Here is a 20353-nt window from a genome sequence, read left to right as displayed (position 1 = left end):
TAAATAAATAAAAGAGAACATGAAAGTTCTTAAGCCAAACATTACATATTAGGTTGGTTGCCCAAACTGGCGTATGGGTTTGTTATTTTTTATTTATTGAAAGGCTCTTTTTTTGTTGCAATTTATTGAAAGGCTTTGCTACTTCAACAAAAAACAATCGGTTTGCCCAAAAAAATTTAAAAGAAAAACGCAAAGCCGGTCTTCTCTCCACCCTAAAAAAAATCGTCTACTCTTGTCTCAACCCATGGCTCGCTAGCTCGCTCCAAGAAACAAGGATGAAAAACTCGTTGGAAAGCTGTGAACCGGAGAACAACAGTAATGCTGGCCGAAGTGATACTGTATGCATGCGTTTCTCTCTCTCTCTCTCTCTCTCTCTCTCTTTTTTCAATATTTAAAGTTATTTTAGTTAAGTGTGCGACGTAGTTTGGTTGGGACTTGTCCTGCATGACTTGTCTTCCTTGGTGGTTTTTGTTTGCTCCCTTGGTTGGTCAAGGGCTGCTTTGTTTCTCTTTGGCGAAACACTAACCCCTTTTGTTTCTCTTGGCCGCTTTGTTTCTCAGTTGGTGACTATTTGGGCTCTATTCTTCTAATTCTTAATGTGTCGTCATGCATGGTGTGATATTTCCCCTCTTTCCCAAATTGAAATGGTTCAACCGGCAATCTGCAGGTATCTACAGTTTACTGTTGATGATATTACAAAGGCAAGGAAGTTAGTGTGCCGCACGCTGGATGATGATAATAGGTTTACAAAGTTCATCGTCAGAATATTAATGAGCCAGCTTGCACTTTGTCAAGAGGTTTTTCTCTGCTCTAGAAACATATGGGTTCACATGCTATAGCTTATTTGTAAATGTTGTAATCACTTTGGATTATCTATGATTGTTGTAGGATGCTGGTGGTGAAGATGTCGTTGGGACATCGCCGTGAGGAGGTAATGAAATGGATTCCCATAATTCCAAGTTTACCTGTTGTTCTTTTGAAGCTTTTGCTCTTCGACTTCGAATCTAAAGGGAAAGAAAGTGAAACTCTACTTTGAGGCGTCTGTCAATGTTGAGATGCATGCTATAAATAGAATAGCTTCTTTGGAAATGTTGGAATTCACTTTTCCTCTCTTATTGTTGTTTGACAGATGTATTTGGAGATGGGGATCCATTTAATGGATGGAGATTTTTGAAGAAGACAAGTAAAAGAGACGTTTGATGCCTTCAATTTTGAGCGTCTTGTCTGATTTAAGTGTATTTCTTCTAATGAAATATCGCAAGTTTCAACTCCAATTAGGCAAAACTAGTTATTCTTTGCACAGATTTTTTCGCTTCCTTTTCCGCAACCACACCATCAAAGATGCTGTCCTTTTTTTATATTTTTAATTCTACTTTTCTTGATTTTGGATTGGGGTCCTTGGAACTCAAATGCATTTCATATTTATTTAATCTATTTTCATAATATATTCTTGAATATGAATGAGTATGTTGATGTTATCTTCAATTATTTGGTCAAAACGAAGGCAAACAAAAACTCCGGGTTCAAGTAGCAGAGATCGATGAGCAATGAAATCTAATGTAGAAGGTGGAGTTAGGATTTCACAATAAAAGGGACCTTACACAAAATTTTAAAAAATAATTTGAATAAGAGCGTTAAAACGCTAACTGGTTTATAGGTTAATAAAACACTAACTACCCATTTTGGTCCACTTCATAATATCATTTTTTATTAATTAATAATATATACATTTGTTACAATCAAAATTGTCATGAATTTCATCTTTTAAATTGGTTGAATAGTAATCTCATCATCTACACTATTAAATACTCAAATTAGTAATTTATATTCCAATTGAGAGAAGAATTTTTTTTTTTTATAAAACCCAACACTAAGGTACTCGTACATGACAAAAGAATACGGAAATAAAAAAATTCACAAAGCAACCAACTATACGGAAGGAGGCGTAGTTATGGTCCGTTGTTCCATATTCATTAGCATCTCTTTCTTCCCCAAAAGGCTCTGGAAAATAACATGTGGACTGAAAGAAAAAAAAGAACACTAATTTTACTTGATGTGATCATGTGAACTGACGATTTTTGCAAACAAGGGAGTTTTTCCATTAAATCACAAAGGCAGGAACTCAACCCAGGTGGTGAAGACGCTCAAGGCAGGAAAAAGAAATTAAAAAAATTAAAGAGCATTGTTTATATATATATTTTTTAAAAAGTTGACTCAAAGCTTGATGGCGTGGCATTTCTTAAGTTTTTAGATTATTAGGATGGTTTGGATGCAGCAAAGTGCAAGTAAATGCATAATAGCTAAATGTAGAGGTTCCGGATCCTCCACTGAAGATGTTAAATTTGAATTTAATGGCTTATGTAACAATTTAACACTTTTAGTAAAAAATTAAACTCCACTCTAAATGAAAAATATTATTATTCTTTTATTATATTTTTAAAAGTAAATGGGTTCGGGAGGGGGTTGCCGTTGGAAATTCTTCGGTTTGCACAAGTTTACCTGGTGTTCTTTCGAAGATTTTGGTCTTCAAATTTCGATTGTTTCGAATATTAGACATGTGCTGTTTTAGGCACATAAAATGCCGTTTGCTCGTGAACCATCATTAGGTTCCACTAATCAAATCTAAAAGGAAAGAAAGTGATACTAGTTTGATGCAAACTGGGAATAGAATAGTTCCCGGAGTCTGGAAATTTGATCTTTCTAGTCTAGTCAGGTGGATATGCTGATTTGAAATGCATGTTTATAGTTTGTACTGAAATTTTTCAGGAGCAGTCGGAGGTGGATGTTATTGATTTGGAGGAGGATCCTGAATTATGGCCAAATGAGGTGAGGAAATAATATCTATGTATTTGGTAAACTTTATTAGCTTGTTTTTGTCGAAAATCAAAATAATGCTATGTACTGAAACAGTTTTGTACCGGAATTTTGCAGCTGTATGATGAGTATTACAAAGCGGAACAGGAGAAGATGCGGAAGGGGTTAGAGAGGGTGAGGAAGTTAAATTTGGTTAAAATTTGGTTAGAGAGGGTGGATTGTTCCAAGAGTCGATGAATTCGGTCATCCATGTGAACTCAATGATGATATTTCTGTCAATGTTTTTGTTTTGATAAGATATGTCTGTTAATGTTGAGATGCATGTAAGAACTTCTTTGGAAATTAATGTTGTAATTCACTTTTGATCTATGATTGTTTTACTACAATTGGCTTCGGAGATGGGGAAGCGATTGGACGAAATTGGTTTCTGAGACGGGGATGGGGAAGTGTGGCTTGGCTTGAATATGTCTAGTATTTTTCATGTTCTGAATAAATTAATTAATGCTGACTCAGAAAAGGAATTGTTTTCCCATTCCATCTGTTCTAGATATGTTTTTCTTTTGTTGCATTATTATTAAGTCTTGGAAACGAAAGAGCACCAAGGACTAGTCGGAGTGTTTCTGTTCCGTTCATTCACAAGTAATGCAAAGGAGTCCTTTTTTACTAACTTGTTTTTTCTGTTGCAAAAGAGCTCGTTTGGAAGTGATTCTAAATAGGTAGAATCACTTTGTGGCCATATGCTTCTCCATAGAATCACATAAAACTACTTAAAGTGATTATATTATATAGAGAAGTCATTCTCCAAAGAAGTGCTTTTTGGCATATCCAAAATCACTCCCAAACAATGATGCAAAATCAAATTTAGAGAACATAGACTAAAATGGGTGATGGAGAACTTCAATCTAAGCATGGCTTATAAGAAATCACCACAATGGGCTTTTTATTCAAAACGCCATAGTTGACTTATTCACCAACCTAAAAGGAAAAGACGAGAAGAGAAGAGGGGGATGAGGGGCAGCAACATGCAAATTTTGTGTTGCCTTCGGCACCCCCGTGCTTAAGCAAATTGCCTTGCAACATGCAAGCTTTGTGTCATCTTCGGCACCCGTGATGACGTCATACCTTCCATTCGGAACCCTCCCGTCCGAAGCATGGAATGAGACCCATGTGACTCGTGATGATGTTATACCTTCCATTCGAAACCATCCCTTCACCTTCGGTACCCCCGTGCCTAAGCACATTGCCTTGCAACATGAAAGCTTTGTGTTGCCTTCAGCATCCCTTTGCCTTCGGCACCCCTGTGCCTAAGCACATTGCCTTGCAACATGCAAGCTTTGTGTCGCCTTCGGCATCCCTTTGCCTTCGGCACCCCCGTGCCTAAGCTCACATTCGGCACCCCCGTGCCTAAGCACATTGCCTTGCAACATGCAAGCTTTGTGTCGCCTTCGGCATCCCTTTGTCTTCGGCACTCCCTTACCTAAGCTCACCTTCGGCACCCCCGTGCCTAAGCACATTGCCTTGCAACATGCAAGCTTTGTGTCACCTTCGGTACTCCCGTGCCTAAGCACATTATCTTGCAACATGCAAGCTTTGTGTCGCCTTTGGCACCCTTTCACCTTCGGCACCCCCGTGCCTAAGCAAATTGCCTTGCAACATGCAAGCTTTGTGTCACCTTTGGCACCCGCGATGACATCATACCTTCCGTTCGGAACCCTTCCGTCCGAAGCATGGAATGAGATCCATGCGACTCGTGATGATGTCATACCTACCGTTCAGAACCATCCCTTCACCTTCGGCACCCCTATGCCTAAGCACATTGCCTTGCAACATGCAAGCATTGTGTCGCCTTTGGCATCCCTTCACCTTCGGCACCCCCGTGTCTAAGCACATTGCCTTGCAACATGCAAGCTTTGTGTCGCCTTTGGCACCCCCGTGTCTAAGCTCACCTTCAGCACCCCCGTGCCTAAGAACATTGTCTTGCAACATGTAAGCTTTGTGTCGCCTTCAGCACCCCTTCACCTTTGACACCCCCATGCCTAAGCACATTGCCTTGTAACATGCAAGCTTTATGTCACCTTTGGCATCTCCTTTGCCTTCGGCACCCTCGTGCATGAGCATATTTGTCTTGCGACGTTCAAGTCTTGTACCTTCAGCACCCCCGGCCCTTCATGCCCTTTGGTACCATTGCATAACAAACTGAGAACTTGCAAACCACTTGGCTTTTTGTTGCAAGTTCCCTCCCTCCAATGTCCTTCTTACCCGAGGACTTAAGGGACTATGGGTAGTGCACTACACAGCTTGGAAGATGAACTGTGGTGTTGCTCGGCCAGTGCACTTAAAATTACAAGTCCCCAATCAAGAGGTACCTTTTTACTCGCGAACTTGGGGGACTACTGTTGGTATTGTAACTAGTCGAGCAACTAGCTAGGCTAGATCATCCTTGTGCCATGCTTTGAGAGGTCATCACCTTAGCCAAAGAAGAATGACCACAAGTCACAACTCTAAGCAAGGTAAGGAGTCCCACATCGGAAAACTATAAGAGATGGAGACTTCCCTTCACCTATAAAAGAAGACTACTCTCCCCTTAGAAAAGGACCCTCTCTCTCTCTTCTGCACTTTGGGTCTTGGGTCTTAACCCTTGGGCCTTGGACTCTTGGGCTTTGTACCTTAGGTCTTGAGCCTTCTTCCCTTTATCTTTGGGTCTATCCCCTTGTATAAATGTAAACAAACATTATCATAATGAGAACATCCTTCTCCATGGACGTAGCCCATCATTCGGGTGAACCATGTATACCTTGTCTTCTACATGCTTATTTACTTTACTTACATTGAATGTCATTGACTGCCGAAGGCACATACACATGCTGAAGGCTCACGTCTTCACACATTATCCACCACTCCACATCTATCTAAGTTGACCCTCCCAAAAAGAGCGTCAACAACTCTATCTGAACTGCTCTCAGTCCCAAACAGCTTAGAATCAACATAAAAAATCTCACACTTCTTTATGCGTTCTTTATTGATGAAGCAGCGGTCATGGATGATCAACAAAATAAAAAAGGTACGTATGCATAAGGGTTGTGACTTCGTATTATTTCATGTCTCGTCAACAACCTACGACATAACTCATCGTTGAAGACCGTGTGGGTTGAACTTCTAGAAGGCACAATGAACTTGAACTCCTTCTTAACTAGGATCGATCCCAAGGTATTATGGATTAGTTCTTGTAAATCCTTTTGTACAAATTCTGCGGAAAGATCATACACCTCAACAAATTCTTTTTTCTTGCAGTGATAAATCTCGGAGACGGTCATAATTAAATTTCATAGCCTTAAACCTTTTCTTGATGAGTTTGAGATTAATGCTACTCTGCTCATCTAGTTGAGTTGATATGTTTGTATTGCCAAACCTTTGAGCCAGGAATTCAACGGACGAAGCTAAGTTCATCTTGCGGAAGATATCTTTATCAAACAACGACATTGTAAGAAGATATATTTTTGGTTCTCAAAGTTAGCCTTCAAGTCAACAGCTACTGCACAGAATAAAAGGATTTTAATGTTGTCTGTGAAATTTCATATGCAAAAGAGTTAAAAGTCTTATTAGGAAATCAGTTGGATCCCCAGTGATATACCAGAATAATAATATTGTAGATATAGAATGAAAAGACGAGATGGTGTAATAAAAACTGACGTAAAAGTTCACAACATCTTCTAGCAAATTAGCAATTCACAAAGAATGAACCTACCAAAAAATATATAAATATAATATGCAAAAAGGCTACTTTATCTACGTCTGTTGATCAGCCTTATAAAATTTGAAAGAAAAAAAAATGCACAATAACCTCTATCGACAGACATACCTAATAGAAGGTTGCGCTTCTTATTAGATCAAATACAATTTATGGGTATTGACAAAACAATAATAATTATTATTATTTAAAGACAGCAAGAGAGAGAATCAGTCGAGAATAAACAACAGCTTATTATGTGGTTGGAACGAGTCTGAAGGCTAGAGAGGTTTGGAAGCCTTTTTTGGTTCCTAGAGCTCAACCCCAGTTCTTTTGTGCTGATCTTAAGCTTTGGATTTTGAGAAAATTTTCCTCTCAAAATCTAAGTGGCGTGATAGTATAGATTGGAGTATGTTGTGTTTGATTTTAGTTGTTGGTTTAAAGACAACACGAGAGAAAATCAGTATAAATTTATAGGCGAAGAGATGATAATGGGATGCCTTGTCGTAGAAGTAAGAAATGACTGGGAAGAAAGGGAAAGTTGTATGTTGATGCTCTTTTTGGGGAGAATCAACTTAGGAAGGGAGTATAGGATCTTCAGCAGGGAAGAAGGCGAGGACCTTCGGTAATTGGTGAACCTGCAGAAGACAAGGAGGGAGAAGCAGTCATCAAGCTTCGGACACCGGTGGTGGTGCCTGCCGAAGGCTCTCCGATGCTTAAATCAGCTATATGTGGTAATTTTGATAGAATAACAGTAAAGGTGAGAAAATAGTTACCTTTTTTACTCGGGTACTGTTCCCTATTTATAGGGAAGTGAAAATGGGAGTCTTGCACAAAGTTTTGTTGTGGGACTTTGTGCAAGTTGCCTTGGTGGTGACACATGTTCCTGGAGATTAGGTTCGGTAGTTGTGAGCTTCGGTCGGTGACTGCCGCTTCGGAAGAGTGTCTTCCTTTGGTATGTCGGAAGGTGATGACATCAGTCACTTTCTAGGGATTTATATGTGTGTCCCTTTGGGGCATTTCAGCAGGAGAGAAGGCGTGTCTGTCTTGCTGCTAGTCGCTTTGATGCTGGATATGCTCGGTTGATTAGGGTGTAAACAGTAGTCCCCCAAGTTCGGGTCAAGAAGTAACTTTTGGGTTGGGAACTTGTGAGATTTTTGTATAATCATGATCGAGCATTCCTGATTTAGTAGGAGCCGTAGGACATTCCTTAGTCCCCCAAGTTGGCAAGCTAGAAGTTGCGTCATCCTTGGAGGTCTTTAGACCTTTGGAACGAGCCTTCGGCAGAGAGCCTGTCTAGAGTTTGTTAGGCCTCTAGCATGGAGCTTGGGAAGGCCTTGGATATAGTCGTTTTCGAAGTGCCACTTGTGTCTTTGGTTTTGATAATGTTGGCGAGAGACCATAGCTTCGGCAAGGCTGAGTTGGAAGCAAATTTTTGTGAGCCATTGTTTATCTTTGGCCATACCCTTGCCGTTCGGCAAGCAGGCTAGGGTGGCCTAGGGTGTGCACGTACCTTCGGCACTGGAGTGTCCTTGGAAGGTTTTGGGAATGGGCTTAGGTAGGGGCAAACGCGATGGTTTAGCAACATAAGCCCTGCCATTCGGCAGGGTTGGGGTGAGGAGAAATTTTGTGAACCCTCCCCCTCCCTCTGCACAGTGCCTACTGTTCGGCGGGGATTGGTTTTTATTTTATTTTATTAAGGAAGCTAGACCTTCGGCAGGTGTCAAAAGTTTGGATGTGAGCTCGTAGGACACCCGGCATGACCCTTGCCATTTGGCAAGGGGTCGGGGCCTTGTGCTTGGTTTTTGTCTTCAGCTAATAGACTGTGTGCATCCCCCTGTTTCAGCAAGGCCCTTGCCGTTCGGCAAAGGTGCTCCGTGTTGGCTGGGCTTGGCGTGAGGCAAGGGGCTGGGCCTTGGCACGTGTTAGGGCTAGGGTTTAGAAGGAGGGGCTGTGTATAAAATCTTCAACAAGGGTCACGACTTGCGCCGTATACCTTCAGCATTTATCACTCGCAAGGGGTGGTTCGAAAAGCATCAGCAAGTCACGACTTGCGCTTTTGCATTCATCTCTGCCATTGCAAGCATCTTTCCCCATATCGCAACCCTTGCCGTCGGTTTTCAGAATTTTTGGAGGAGTGGTGGTGCGGTGGTCAGAGTCATTTCCGGCGATCTTTCCGCGGTGGTGCAAACCCTTGTGACGTGCAAGTTTTTATTCTTTCGGCACCCTCGTGCCTAGCATATTCCCTTGCAACATGAAAGCTTTGTGCCTTCAGCATCCCCATTGCCTTCGGCACACTTGTGCCTAGCACATTGCCTTGCAACATTTAAGCTTTATGCCTTCGGCACCCTCGTGCGTAAGCACATCGCCTTGCGACATGCACATTTTATGTCGCCTTGGGCATCCCTTATGCCTTCGGCGCTCTCGTGCCCAGCCACATCACCTTGTGACACGCAAGCTTTACACATTCGGCACCCTTTTGTCTTGCGACATGCAAGCTTTGTGTATTTGGCATCCCTTTGTCTTCGGTACCATCATGCTTAGCCACCTTCTCTTGCGACATGCAAGTTTTATACCTTCGGCACCCCGGTGCCTAAGCACATTGTCTTGTGACATGCAACCTTTGTGCATTCGGCACCCTCGTGCCTAACCATATCGCCCTGCGACATGCAAGATTTGTGTCGCCTTCGGCATCCCCTATGCATTCAGCACCTTCGTACCTAGCCACATAGCCCTACGACACGCAAGCATTACACCTTCGGCACCTTCGTGCCTAGGCACATCGCCTTTTGACATGCATCTTACGCCTTCGGCACCTACGTTCTATTCGACACCATTGCATAGCAAAAACAGGACTTGCAAACCACTTGACTTTTTGTTGCAAGTTCCCTCCCTCCAATGTCCTTTTTACCCGGAGACTTGGGGGACTATGGGCAGTGCACTATGCAGCTTGGAAGATGAACTGTGGTGTTGCTCGGCCAGTGCACTTAAAACTGAAAGTCTTTAACCAAGAAGTATCTTCTTACTCACGAACTTGAGGGACTACTGTTAGTACCATAACTGACCGGCAACTAGCTAGGCTAGACCATCCACATGCCATGCTTTGAGAGGTCATCACCTCAGCCAAATAAGCATTACCACAACTCTAAGCAAGAGGAGTCCCACATCGAAAAACTACAAGAGATGAAGACTCCCCCTCACCTATAAAAGAAGACTACTCTCCCCTTAGAAAATGGCTCTCTTTTCGGGACTCTGCTGCTGGTCTGGTCTTCGGGTCCTGGTCAGGTCTGATCTTGGGACTTGACCCTTGGGCTTCGGATTCCTAGCTTTGTACCTTAAGCCCTAGACCTTCTTCTATTTATCTTTGGGTCTAATCCCCTTGTACAAATGTAAACAAACATTATCATAATGAGAATATCTTCTCCGTTGACGTAGCCCATCATTCGGGTGAACCACGTATATCTTGTCTTCTGCATTCTTATTTACTTTATTTACCTTAACTGCCAAGCCATTACGTTTGTTTCCCAAACTGGCATATGTAGTTGAACCTAAATAAGAAATATCTTCAATAACACGTTGTAAGTCGGTTTGCACAAAACAAACCGCAAAGTTGGTCTTCTCGAACCCTAAAAAAGATTGTATTCTCCACCGATCCATCGCTCCAAGAAACAACAGCAATGGTCTTACCGGCCGAAGTAATACTGTATGCCTGATAGTCCTTCTTCATTTGGAGATGCCTGATAGTCCTTCTCCACCCATCCATCATTCGGGTGAACCACGCATATCTTGTCTTCTGCATGCTTATTTACTTTATTTACCTTAACTACCGAAGGCAACAATCTGCCGAAGGCACATACACCTGTTGAAGACCCATGTCTTCACACATCATCCACCATTCCACCTCTATCTAAGTTGACCTCCCAAAAAGAGCATCAACATTGTACAAAAGTGACCAAAGTTCTTATACCAAGCCATTACGTTTGTTGCCCAAACTGGTATATGTAGTTGAATCTAAATAAGAAATATCTTCAATAACACGTTATAAGTCGGTTTGCACAAAACAAACCGCAAAGTTGGTCTTCTCAAACCCTAAAAAAGATTGTCTTCTCCACCTATCCATCGCTCCAAGGAACAACAGCAATGGTCTTACCGGCTGAAGTAATACTGTATGCCTGATAGTCCTTCTTCATTTGGAGATGCCTGATAGTGTCCATCATTCGGGTGAACCACGCATATCTTGTCTTCTGCATGCTTATTTACTTTATTTACCTTAACTACCGAAGGCAACAATCTGCCGAAGGCACATACACCTGTTGAAGACCCATATCTTCACACATCATCCACCATTCCACCTCTATCTAAGTTGACCTCCCAAAAAGAGCATCAACATTGTACAAAAGTGACCAAAGTTCTTACACAAAGCCATTACGTTTGTTGCCCAAACTGGCATATGTAGTTGATCCTAAATAAGAAATATCTTCAATAACACGTTATAAGTCGGTTTGCACAAAACAAACCGCAAAGTTGGTCTTCTCAAACCCTAAAAAAGATTGTCTTCTCCACCCATCCTTCGCTCCAAGAAACAATAGCAATGGTATTACCGGCCGAAGTAATACTGTATGCTTGATAGTCATTCTTCATTTGGAGATGCCTGATAGTCCTTCTCCACCCATCCTGTAGGAATTTCAAAACATTTTTCCAAAGTTCATTTGAATATTAAACATGCATTTAATCAAATTAATCGCAGCGGAAGTCTGTGGTGGTTGTTTAAATTCAAAAACAAAACTTCTTCCAAGTATCTTAAGCCATGAACATTGATATGTTTTTCATAAATGAAAATTCAAGAGAAATGATAAGATCTAATTACCCTTGAAGCAATTATATGAACCAATTTGTGTTTGGTCTTCTCTTGATGATTTCCTCTTTGTTGATCTCCTCTTTGATCTTTGATCTTTGCTCCTTGATCTTTCTCCTCCATGAGAGCCACAAAAGTATATGGCCTCTAAGTCTCCACACCAATGGAACCTTGAGATGAGAATAAGTATCTTGAGAATACTTGGATGCTAGTGCAAGATTCTCAAGATTGGTTTCAATCTAAACCACTTTGAAAGATGAAAGTGTTTCACTCTTGAAAACTCTCATTTTTCTCTCTTTGATCTTCCAAACCCATTTGGTTGATGTTGGATTGTGTTTGTGTGTTAATGAGCTTATGGAAACAATTCCCATACACATTCACTTAAGCATTTTCGGCCAAACCCCATTGGGCTTCCAAACTTGGGCCTTATGACACTTAAACCATAATATTTAGGTGTCTTAAGCCCTTGGGCTTGATACCCAACCATTTGGGCTTTCCGTTAACTATTACTTAGCCCAAATACGTTTTTACACGTAGTAAATCATCCACATCAAATCAATCAAATTGATTTCCTCATTCTCATTTGTATTACTCAAAGTTAACCATTTAAGGTGTGCGATCCATTAGGTTCTAATTAGCAAGGCAGTGGGAAAATATTAGAACTCTTTCTAACCAACTGGAATTAAAACCCCTTTTTAATTCTTCCTTTATTTGGATCGATCACAATCAATCCTAGGACTTCCACAAGCCAAGAGTGACATCTAGCAATATATCAAGGCTACCCAAGCTAACCAGAATAGATGAAGAACCTATTCAGTTGGAATTGTAATGCAATACGGTCCTTCTCTTATACAATGTTTCAAATCATATTATTAGGGTACGGATTGATTATGTCAAACCCCTAATATGATTTACAACCTCATGTGATTCAAAAGAACATGATTAAGAACAACTTTCTAAATCAAGCTCAAAATACTTTGGCCAAAGATTTACTGAATCACATCTTGAAACATTCTCCTTCTTTATCGAAAGTAGAGATTCCTTATTGTACATTCACATGCCCCTATGATGAATTAAGAGATCCCAACAACACTTAAGACAAATCTTTTACGGCTTGCCTTTAAGAGCTATCAAAGATCAATAACGCATCACAAGACAACCATGATGCCTCAGGTCTAAGGACTAATTTGCATTATTGCAACTATGAGTTCTCATTTGACATGTAGATAAATACTCCATATGAGAACTACGGTTGATCGCGTTCAGTGTACTCATTCACTAATGAGCACCCACATACTTGTATTAGTGTCAACTACACAAATGGTTTGAGACTAACCATCCTCCCAATTGAGCATACATAATATGCGCTAATCTTGACGATTTATCAATGCCCATTTGATAACCTATGATTAGGAATATTTTGGGATACTACAATTAGATATTAAAGGTCTCATGAATCTAATCTTCTTTAGATTACTTTATCTCTTATTTAGCATACCCTGGACATTTGTTTCTTTACACAATGTAAAAGATAACAAATTAAGTTTGACCTTTATATATCATATACGAAATGTATTCTAAGGAGATTACATCAAATGTATTGGCTCTTAGGGTACATTTCTAACACATCCATCATTCGGGTGAACCACGCATATCTTGTCTTCTGCATGCTTATTTACTTTATTTACTTTAACTACCGAAGGCAACAATCTGCCGAAGGCACATACACCTGTTGAAGACCCATGTCTTCACACATCATCCACCATTCCACCTCTATCTAAGTTGACCTCCCAAAAAGAGCATCAACATTGTACAAAAGTGACCAAAGTTCTTACACCAAGCCATTACGTTTGTTGCCCAAACTGGTATTTGTAGTTGAACCTAAATAAGAAATATCTTCAATAACACGTTATAAGTCGGTTTGTGTTGCATTCCTAAAAGGACACAAATTAATGTGCAAACAACCAATTAAAAATACCCGCAAGTGCACGAATCTATCGAAGTATAGATTATGTAAGTACGGGGTCGATCCCACGAAGAACTTGTCGGTTGCCTATAAGTTCTAATTCGAGTACAAAGAGAACACTCAACTAACACACCACAAATGCACAAATGCAAATTGGAAACTAAAAATGAGTAAAGAAATGTAAAAGAAATGAAACAACACAAGAAACCAAAGAAAAACAGAAACAGCACTTTCTATCACCCTTTTATCACCTATTTATCACCTGTGAACAGTGCCATGAACAGTGCGGTGAACAGTGAAAATGAACAGTGACGACCGGTCGTTTTTGGGCAGATTCATGTGCGACCGGTCGCCTGAACAGTGACGACCGGTCGTTTTTGGGCAGATTCGTTTCTCTGTTTTTCCAGTTTCGACCTCTGTCCAGTGTTTTGCCTACAACTTTCCAACCGTTTATCCAAATTTCACGTTCTTTATACGGTTGGATTCAGCACAGAAAATGCAAGAACACAACGCGGACCAAAAGTCCAAAACAATTACGGAAATAGATAAAATTTAGTAACAAAGACACATAACGTGTCGAACACGCAACTCACACACACATTTGGGGGGGGGGGGGTTTGGTTTGGTTCAAGTGACCTATTTCTATTTCATGAAAGTAAATGGACTTTGAATTTAAATGAGAATGGCAGAGATGAATTATCAAATTGTGAAATTAAAATGTAACAAACACTAGGGTTTCGGAATCCACCCTAAACAATTCTACCAATGTTCATGAATACTCAAGTGATGAACTCCAAACGTGTTGTTGAAGATGTTCGCAATCAAGACCAGTACGAGTGGCTCAAGACGCATTGATTCTCTCTAATGTACGTAAAGTGCAGTACGAGTGCTACAATACTTGTGCCTTCCCTATAATCGAATCTAGGTGTGCTTAGTACTTTGATTCAATTACAAGAAAAACCCATTAAGTTCAAAGAGAATATGAACATCACAAGAACCCTAATAGCATGGTGTTTACATTAGGTATTCAAGAAACCAATTCACATGGATGATTCTTACTTCATCCATTTATTGCTTAGGATAACATGAAGATACACATAATCCCAACAATCTCAAGAAGCATGCTTTCAAAGGAGATCAATCAAAGAAGAACATACATCAAGGATAGATTAATTTGGTGAATTGGAATTCATCAACAATATCTAGAAATTCATACACTCAAGCATCAAAACAATAAGGTAATCATGTTTAGGGCTTCAACCTAAGCCCTAGCTATGGAGTTTAGTTCCTCATACTTATTTCAAATACAAACTCAAAACAAAACTAGAAAGAAGTTACAGATTTTGTGAACATGGGAGCTCAAGGTCTTCAATGGTGGAAATCTCTTCCACTTCTTGCTTTGTTGCCCTTGTCTTCCTCCTTGAGCTCCCTAGCTCCAAGCTTAATCTCCAGCTCCAAAATCTCTGCAAATTGTGGAATGATTCTGATTGCAATGGCTGATGCTCTTTGCACTCCTTTTGCTTCCCTCTCTCCTCCTTTCCAGCTTTTACTTTTAGTATTCTAATGCAAAGTCTTCACCCATTGTCTTCTTGTCCCCTTGCAAATGATGAAGCCTTGTCCTCACAAAGATGCCAAATGCTTCAGAAAATATCTCATCTACTAAGGTAAATTCTTGTTACCAAGTGTTATGGTAACAAGAATAATCAAGATGACACAATGGGGGTAAAAGCTGGCCAATTCCGGATTTCCAGAGCTGTGGTAACATGCTGGATTGGTTGGATAGGCAATACTTGTCCAATGGAGCTCAAATTTGGATATGTTGTAGTTAACATCCATTGGAACAAGTCTCATGAAGATCATGACCTCATCCGAGCACCAGAGTATGTTGATCCCAGGCCAAGAAGTTGACCTACGAAAATGAACAAAATCAGAATTTATAACCAATAATGCACTTTTAGCTCATTTTCATCCCAACCAAGGTAAAATCTAAGAAAACACAAAAAAGAAGTAAAAAGCTATAAAATGTCAAGAACTAACTCAAAATAGTGGGTGAATAACATGAAAAATCATGTGTAAAAATGAACCGAACAGTTTGCACAAAACAAACCGCAAAGTTGGTCTTCTCAAACCCTAAAAAAGATTGTCTTCTCCACCCATCCTTCGCTCCTAGAAACAATAGCAATGGTCTTACCGGCCGAAGTAATACTGTATGCCTGATAGTCATTCTTCATTTGGAGATGCCTGATAGTCCTTCTCCACCCATCCATCATTCGGGTGAACCACGCATATCTTGTCTTCTGCATGCTTATTTACTTTAACTACGAAGGCAACAATCTGCCGAAGGCACATACACCTGTTGAAGACCCATGTCTTCACACATCATCCACCATTCCACCTCTATCTAAGTTGACCTCCCAAAAAGAGCATCAACATTGTACAAAAGTGACAAAAGTTCTTACACCAAGCCATTACGTTTGTTGCCCAAACTGGTATATGTAGTTGAACCTAAATAAGAAATATCTTCAATAACACATTATAAGTCGGTTTGCATAAAACAAACCGCAAAGTTGGTCTTCTCAAACCCTAAAAAAGATTGTCTTCTCCACCCATCCTTCGCTCCAAGAAACAATAGCAATGGTATTACTGGCTGAAGTAATACTGTATGCCTGATAGTCCTTCTTCATTTGGAGATGCCTGATAGTCTCCATCATTCGGGTGAACCACGCATATCTTGTCTTCTGCATGTTTATTTACTTTATTTACTTTAACTACCGAAGGCAACAATCTACCGAAGGTACATACACCTGTTGAAGACCCATATCTTCACACATCATCCACCATTCCACCTCTATCTAAGTTGACCTCCCCAAAAGAGCATCAACATTGTACAAAAGTGACCAAAGTTCTTACACCAAGCCATTACGTTTGTTGCCCAAACTGGCATATGTAGTTGTTAAATAAGAAATATCTTCAATAACACGTTATAAGTCGGTTTGCACAAAACAAACCGCAAAGTTGGTCTTCTCAAACCCTAAAAAATATTGTCTTCTCCATCCATCCATCGCTCCAAGAAACAACAGCAATGGTCTTACTGACCGAAGTAATATTGTATGCTTGATAGTCCTTCTTCATTTGGAGATGCCAAATGTTTAGATAATTATAGCTCTGAGACTGAGAGTTTAGTTGATCTCAAACAGTTTAATTAATCTTAGTTCCATTTTTATATACATAGTAAAGCATAATTCAATTGAATTGATGAAATATTCTAGGCTACAGGGCCAATATTGCATTATTCTAATGAGAAATTAATGCCTTCATTTTCTTTTTCTTTCCCTCTTTTAGCGGCTAGGGTTTTACGTGGTTTTTTAGTCTAGAATGCCTTCGTTTTCATGACTTTGATGATCGGGCCATGAGGTTTTAATCAATTTGCACCCGAATGTAAAATTTGACTAATGTATACCCTCTGTTAATTTGACCATTTGGACTTCAGTTAAATTGATGATGTGGAGAGTGGTTTTCAGTTAAATTTATGACGCAAGTGCTTAAGTGTAAAAAAAAAATGTTTTAAAAATCATATTAATTTTAAAATTAAAAAAAATCTCAAATCCCCACCAACCATCTGTCTCTTCTCCCCTCCTCCTCACTCTCTCTTTCAGTGGGAGTGGTCACGTTCCCATAAAACATTTTAAAAACAAATCAAGAAAGTTCTTAAGCCAAAGCCTACACATACGGTTTGTTGCCTTGAAATTAAATAAGAAATATCTTCAATAAAACGCTGTACGTCGGTTTGCGAAAATATAAAAAAAGAAAGAAAAAGAAAATTGCAGAGTCGGTCTTTTTCGAACCCTAAAAAAAATTGTCTTCTCTGGTCTCCACCCATCCGTCGCTCACTGGCTCGTTGGCTCCAAGAAACAAGGATGAAAAACTCATTGGAAAGCTCTATGTTAAACCCCGTTCAACCTTGACCCAAATGTACAGAGAGAATATACTATTTCTATTACTCAAAACACAATACAATTCAACATCCTTACAATACTAATTAAACTCCTAATATAGTCAATTAATTGCTAATACAAAAGACTGAAACACCCTTAGCATCCTATCACTCTGAACCGGAGGAGAACATCACCAACGCTCTTTCTGGCCCAAGTGAAAATACTGTATCTGTACGCATGCGTTTCTCTCTCTCTCTCTCTCTCTCTCTCTCTCTCTCTCTCTCTTTTTTCAATATTTAAGGTTATTATTTTAGTGGAGTCTCGAACTCTGATGGATGATCCTCCCTGCTCCCCCATCCCATGAGAACTAGTCTGCGATGTAGTTTCGTTGGTCTGTCTTGGTTGGGATTTGTCTTCCGTGGTCGTTTTTGTTTGCTTCCTTGGTTGGTTAAGGATTGTTTTGTTTCTCTTGGCCAAACCCTAAACCCTTTTAATGAAATCACTACTGACAAACAAAAAAAAAGGTTTTATTTTAGTGGAGGCTTCCCATGAAATATATATGTTTAAAGTTATTACTTTTCATTAGTTCAAAATTTATTTTTTTTCAATTCGCATATTTTTATGAATTTGGGAATCAATTCGGTTGTCTCTTCTCTTGTGGGCTGCTAATCATACATGGTTTGGCTTTGGTTTTATTCAAGACTGATATAACAAACTAAAAAACTTTATTTGTCTCTTATGTACCTATTTTTTATCTGTACATACATACATATATATATATATATATATATATATATATATATAATTCTATCCAATTTGCCATTCAGCTAAATCCCGAGATAGAGAAGAAAATGGAAGAAGCTCCTAAACAGCAACATGAGGGAAAGCAGGATTCGAGCCTGTAAAAATCCTCACCCATTTAATTTGGCCTCTATTATTCTTGTCATTTTTAACGTGTCCTCGTGTCGTGTATGATGTGACTATTCCCCCCTCTTTCCCAATTTGAAATGGTTCAACTGCCAATCTGCAGGCCTCTCCATTTTAATCTTGATGATATTGCAAAGTTAAGGAAGTTAGTGCCCCCAACGCGTGATGATCCTAACAGGTTTCCAAAGTTCATCTTCAAAATGGTGATGAGCCATCTTGAAAACAAAGATAGTGTATGTTCCTTTTTATTGCTCTAGACCCATCTGGGTTCACATGCTATAGCTTGTTTATAAATCTTGTCATCACTTTGGAACTTTGTATGATTGTATCTATGATTGTTGTAGGATGCTGGTGGTGAAGATGTCGGGACATCGATCTGTGAGGAGGTAATGAAATGGATTCTCATAAGTCCAAGTTTACCTGGTGTTCTTTCGAAGATTTTGCTCTTTGAATTTCGATTGTTTCGAATATTAGACATATGCTGTTTTAGGCACATAAAATGTTGTTTGCGAGTGAACCATCATTAGGTTCCACTAATCAAATCTAAAAGGAAAGAAAGTGATACGAGTTTGATGCAAAGTGGGAATAAAATAGTTCCCTGAGTCTGAAAATTTGATCTTTCTAGTCTGGTCAGATGGATATGCTGATTTGAAATGCATGTTATAGTTTGTGCTGAAATTTTTCAGGAGGAGTCGGAGGTGGATGTTATGGATCTGGGTGACGATCCTGAATTATGGCCAGATGAGGTGAGGAAATAATATCTATGTATTTGATAAACTTTATTAGCTTGTTTTTGTAAATGTTGCAATCACTTTTTTTTTTTTGGTGATGCTCCTTATTCTAATTGGATGATATGTTTATGGAGTAAAAAAGAAAATTGATATATGCCAATTTGAAAAAATTGAAAATCAAAATAATGCTATGTACTGAAACAGTTTTGTACTGGAATTTTGCAGCTGTATGATGAGTATTACAGAGAGGAACAGGAGAAGATGCAGAAGGGGTTGGAGAGGGTGAGGAAGTAAAATTTGGTTAAATGTATATAGGTGGATTCTTGTTTGATATATATAGAGCCTATAGGTGGATTGTTCCAAGAGTCGACGAATACGGTCATCTATGTGAACTCAAGTTGATATTTCTGTCAATGTATTTGTTTTGATAAGATATGTCTGTCAATGTTGAGATGCATGTAAGAACTTGTTTGGAAATTAATGTTGTAATTCACTTTTGATCTCTGATTGTTTAACTACAGTTGGCTGCGAGGATGGGGAAGCGAGTGGAAGAAATTTGGTGGTGAAGAAAAGTAAAAGAGACGTCAAGTGGCTGGGCTTCAATATTTCTAGTATTTTTCATGTTCTGAATAAATTAATTAATGCTGACTCACAAATGGAATTGGTTTCCCATTCCAGCTGTTCTAGATATGTTTCTTTGTTGTTGCATTTTAATTAAAGTCTTGGAAACGAATAGAGCACCAAGGACTAGTATGAGTGTCTGTTCCGTTCATTCACAAGTAATGCAAAAGAAGTCCTTTTTTACTAACTTGTGATTTTGTTGCAAAAAAGCTCGTTTGGAAGTGATTCTAAATAGGCCAGAATCATTTCGTGGCCAGATGCTTCACATAAAACCACTTAAAGTGATTATAGAGAAGTCATTCTCCAAAGAAGCACTTTTTGGCTCCCACACAATGATGGGAAAGAGACCACTAATGATGGCTAAGTATCAGGCCAAGGAAACAATTTAATGCATAAACCGGCGCAACTATGGGTAACTATCAACTTTTGATGGATGTAGACCTCACAATCAACCAAGGACGCAACGGTGTTCCTGTTAAAACTCTTGTTCCCTTCTATTTTTTGCCTAAAAATTGTGGAGTGTTGCAAGCCGCAAATTGGTGTGAGTTTAAAATTCACACTGATCGACGCTTGAGCCAAGCCAGCACTACGTTTGTTGCCCAAACTGGCATATGTAGTTGAAATTACGTATGAATTATTCTTCAACTACCATTAATATTCCCAATCATGCAACAAATGGAGAAAGTATTGTCTTCATGGATCTCTAATCAAAATTGGGGCCTCTTGAAAAGTTAGCCACCCCTATATACTATATAAATCAAGAATGACTCCGATTCC

At 39.5% G+C, this 20353-nt stretch overlaps 1 protein-coding gene and 1 long non-coding RNA gene across 3 annotated transcripts; both read left to right on the top strand.

The window, feature by feature from the left end:
* The first annotated feature begins 91 nt into the window (after positions 1 to 91).
* LOC110771926 (uncharacterized) lies at positions 92 to 1380 on the top strand. Of its 2 annotated transcripts, none has more exons than XR_002528956.2 (4): positions 92 to 338; positions 668 to 797; positions 889 to 931; positions 1130 to 1380. It is a non-coding gene; the product is annotated as an uncharacterized LOC110771926 (long non-coding RNA). The 2 variants fall into 2 exon arrangements; XR_002528957.2 differs by having other exon boundaries at positions 561 to 797.
* A 15842-nt stretch (positions 1381 to 17222) lies between these two features.
* On the top strand, positions 17223 to 19755 carry LOC110771934 (uncharacterized). The gene is made up of 7 exons (XM_021976296.2): positions 17223 to 17528; positions 18125 to 18198; positions 18328 to 18457; positions 18569 to 18610; positions 18911 to 18970; positions 19181 to 19237; positions 19477 to 19755. Exons 2-7 carry the CDS (start codon positions 18149 to 18151, stop codon positions 19519 to 19521), a joined length of 384 nt encoding a protein of 127 aa, XP_021831988.1. The 5' UTR covers positions 17223 to 17528; positions 18125 to 18148; the 3' UTR covers positions 19522 to 19755.
* The last annotated feature ends 598 nt before the right edge of the window (positions 19756 to 20353 follow it).

Source organism: Prunus avium, chromosome 8 (genome assembly GCF_965620075.1).
Source record: "Prunus avium chromosome 8, drPruAviu1.hap1.1, whole genome shotgun sequence".
NCBI classification, from domain to species: Eukaryota; Viridiplantae; Streptophyta; class Magnoliopsida; order Rosales; family Rosaceae; genus Prunus; species Prunus avium.
The sequence above is the reverse complement of the archived record's forward strand: the minus strand, read 5'-3'. Positions and strand labels throughout refer to the sequence as shown.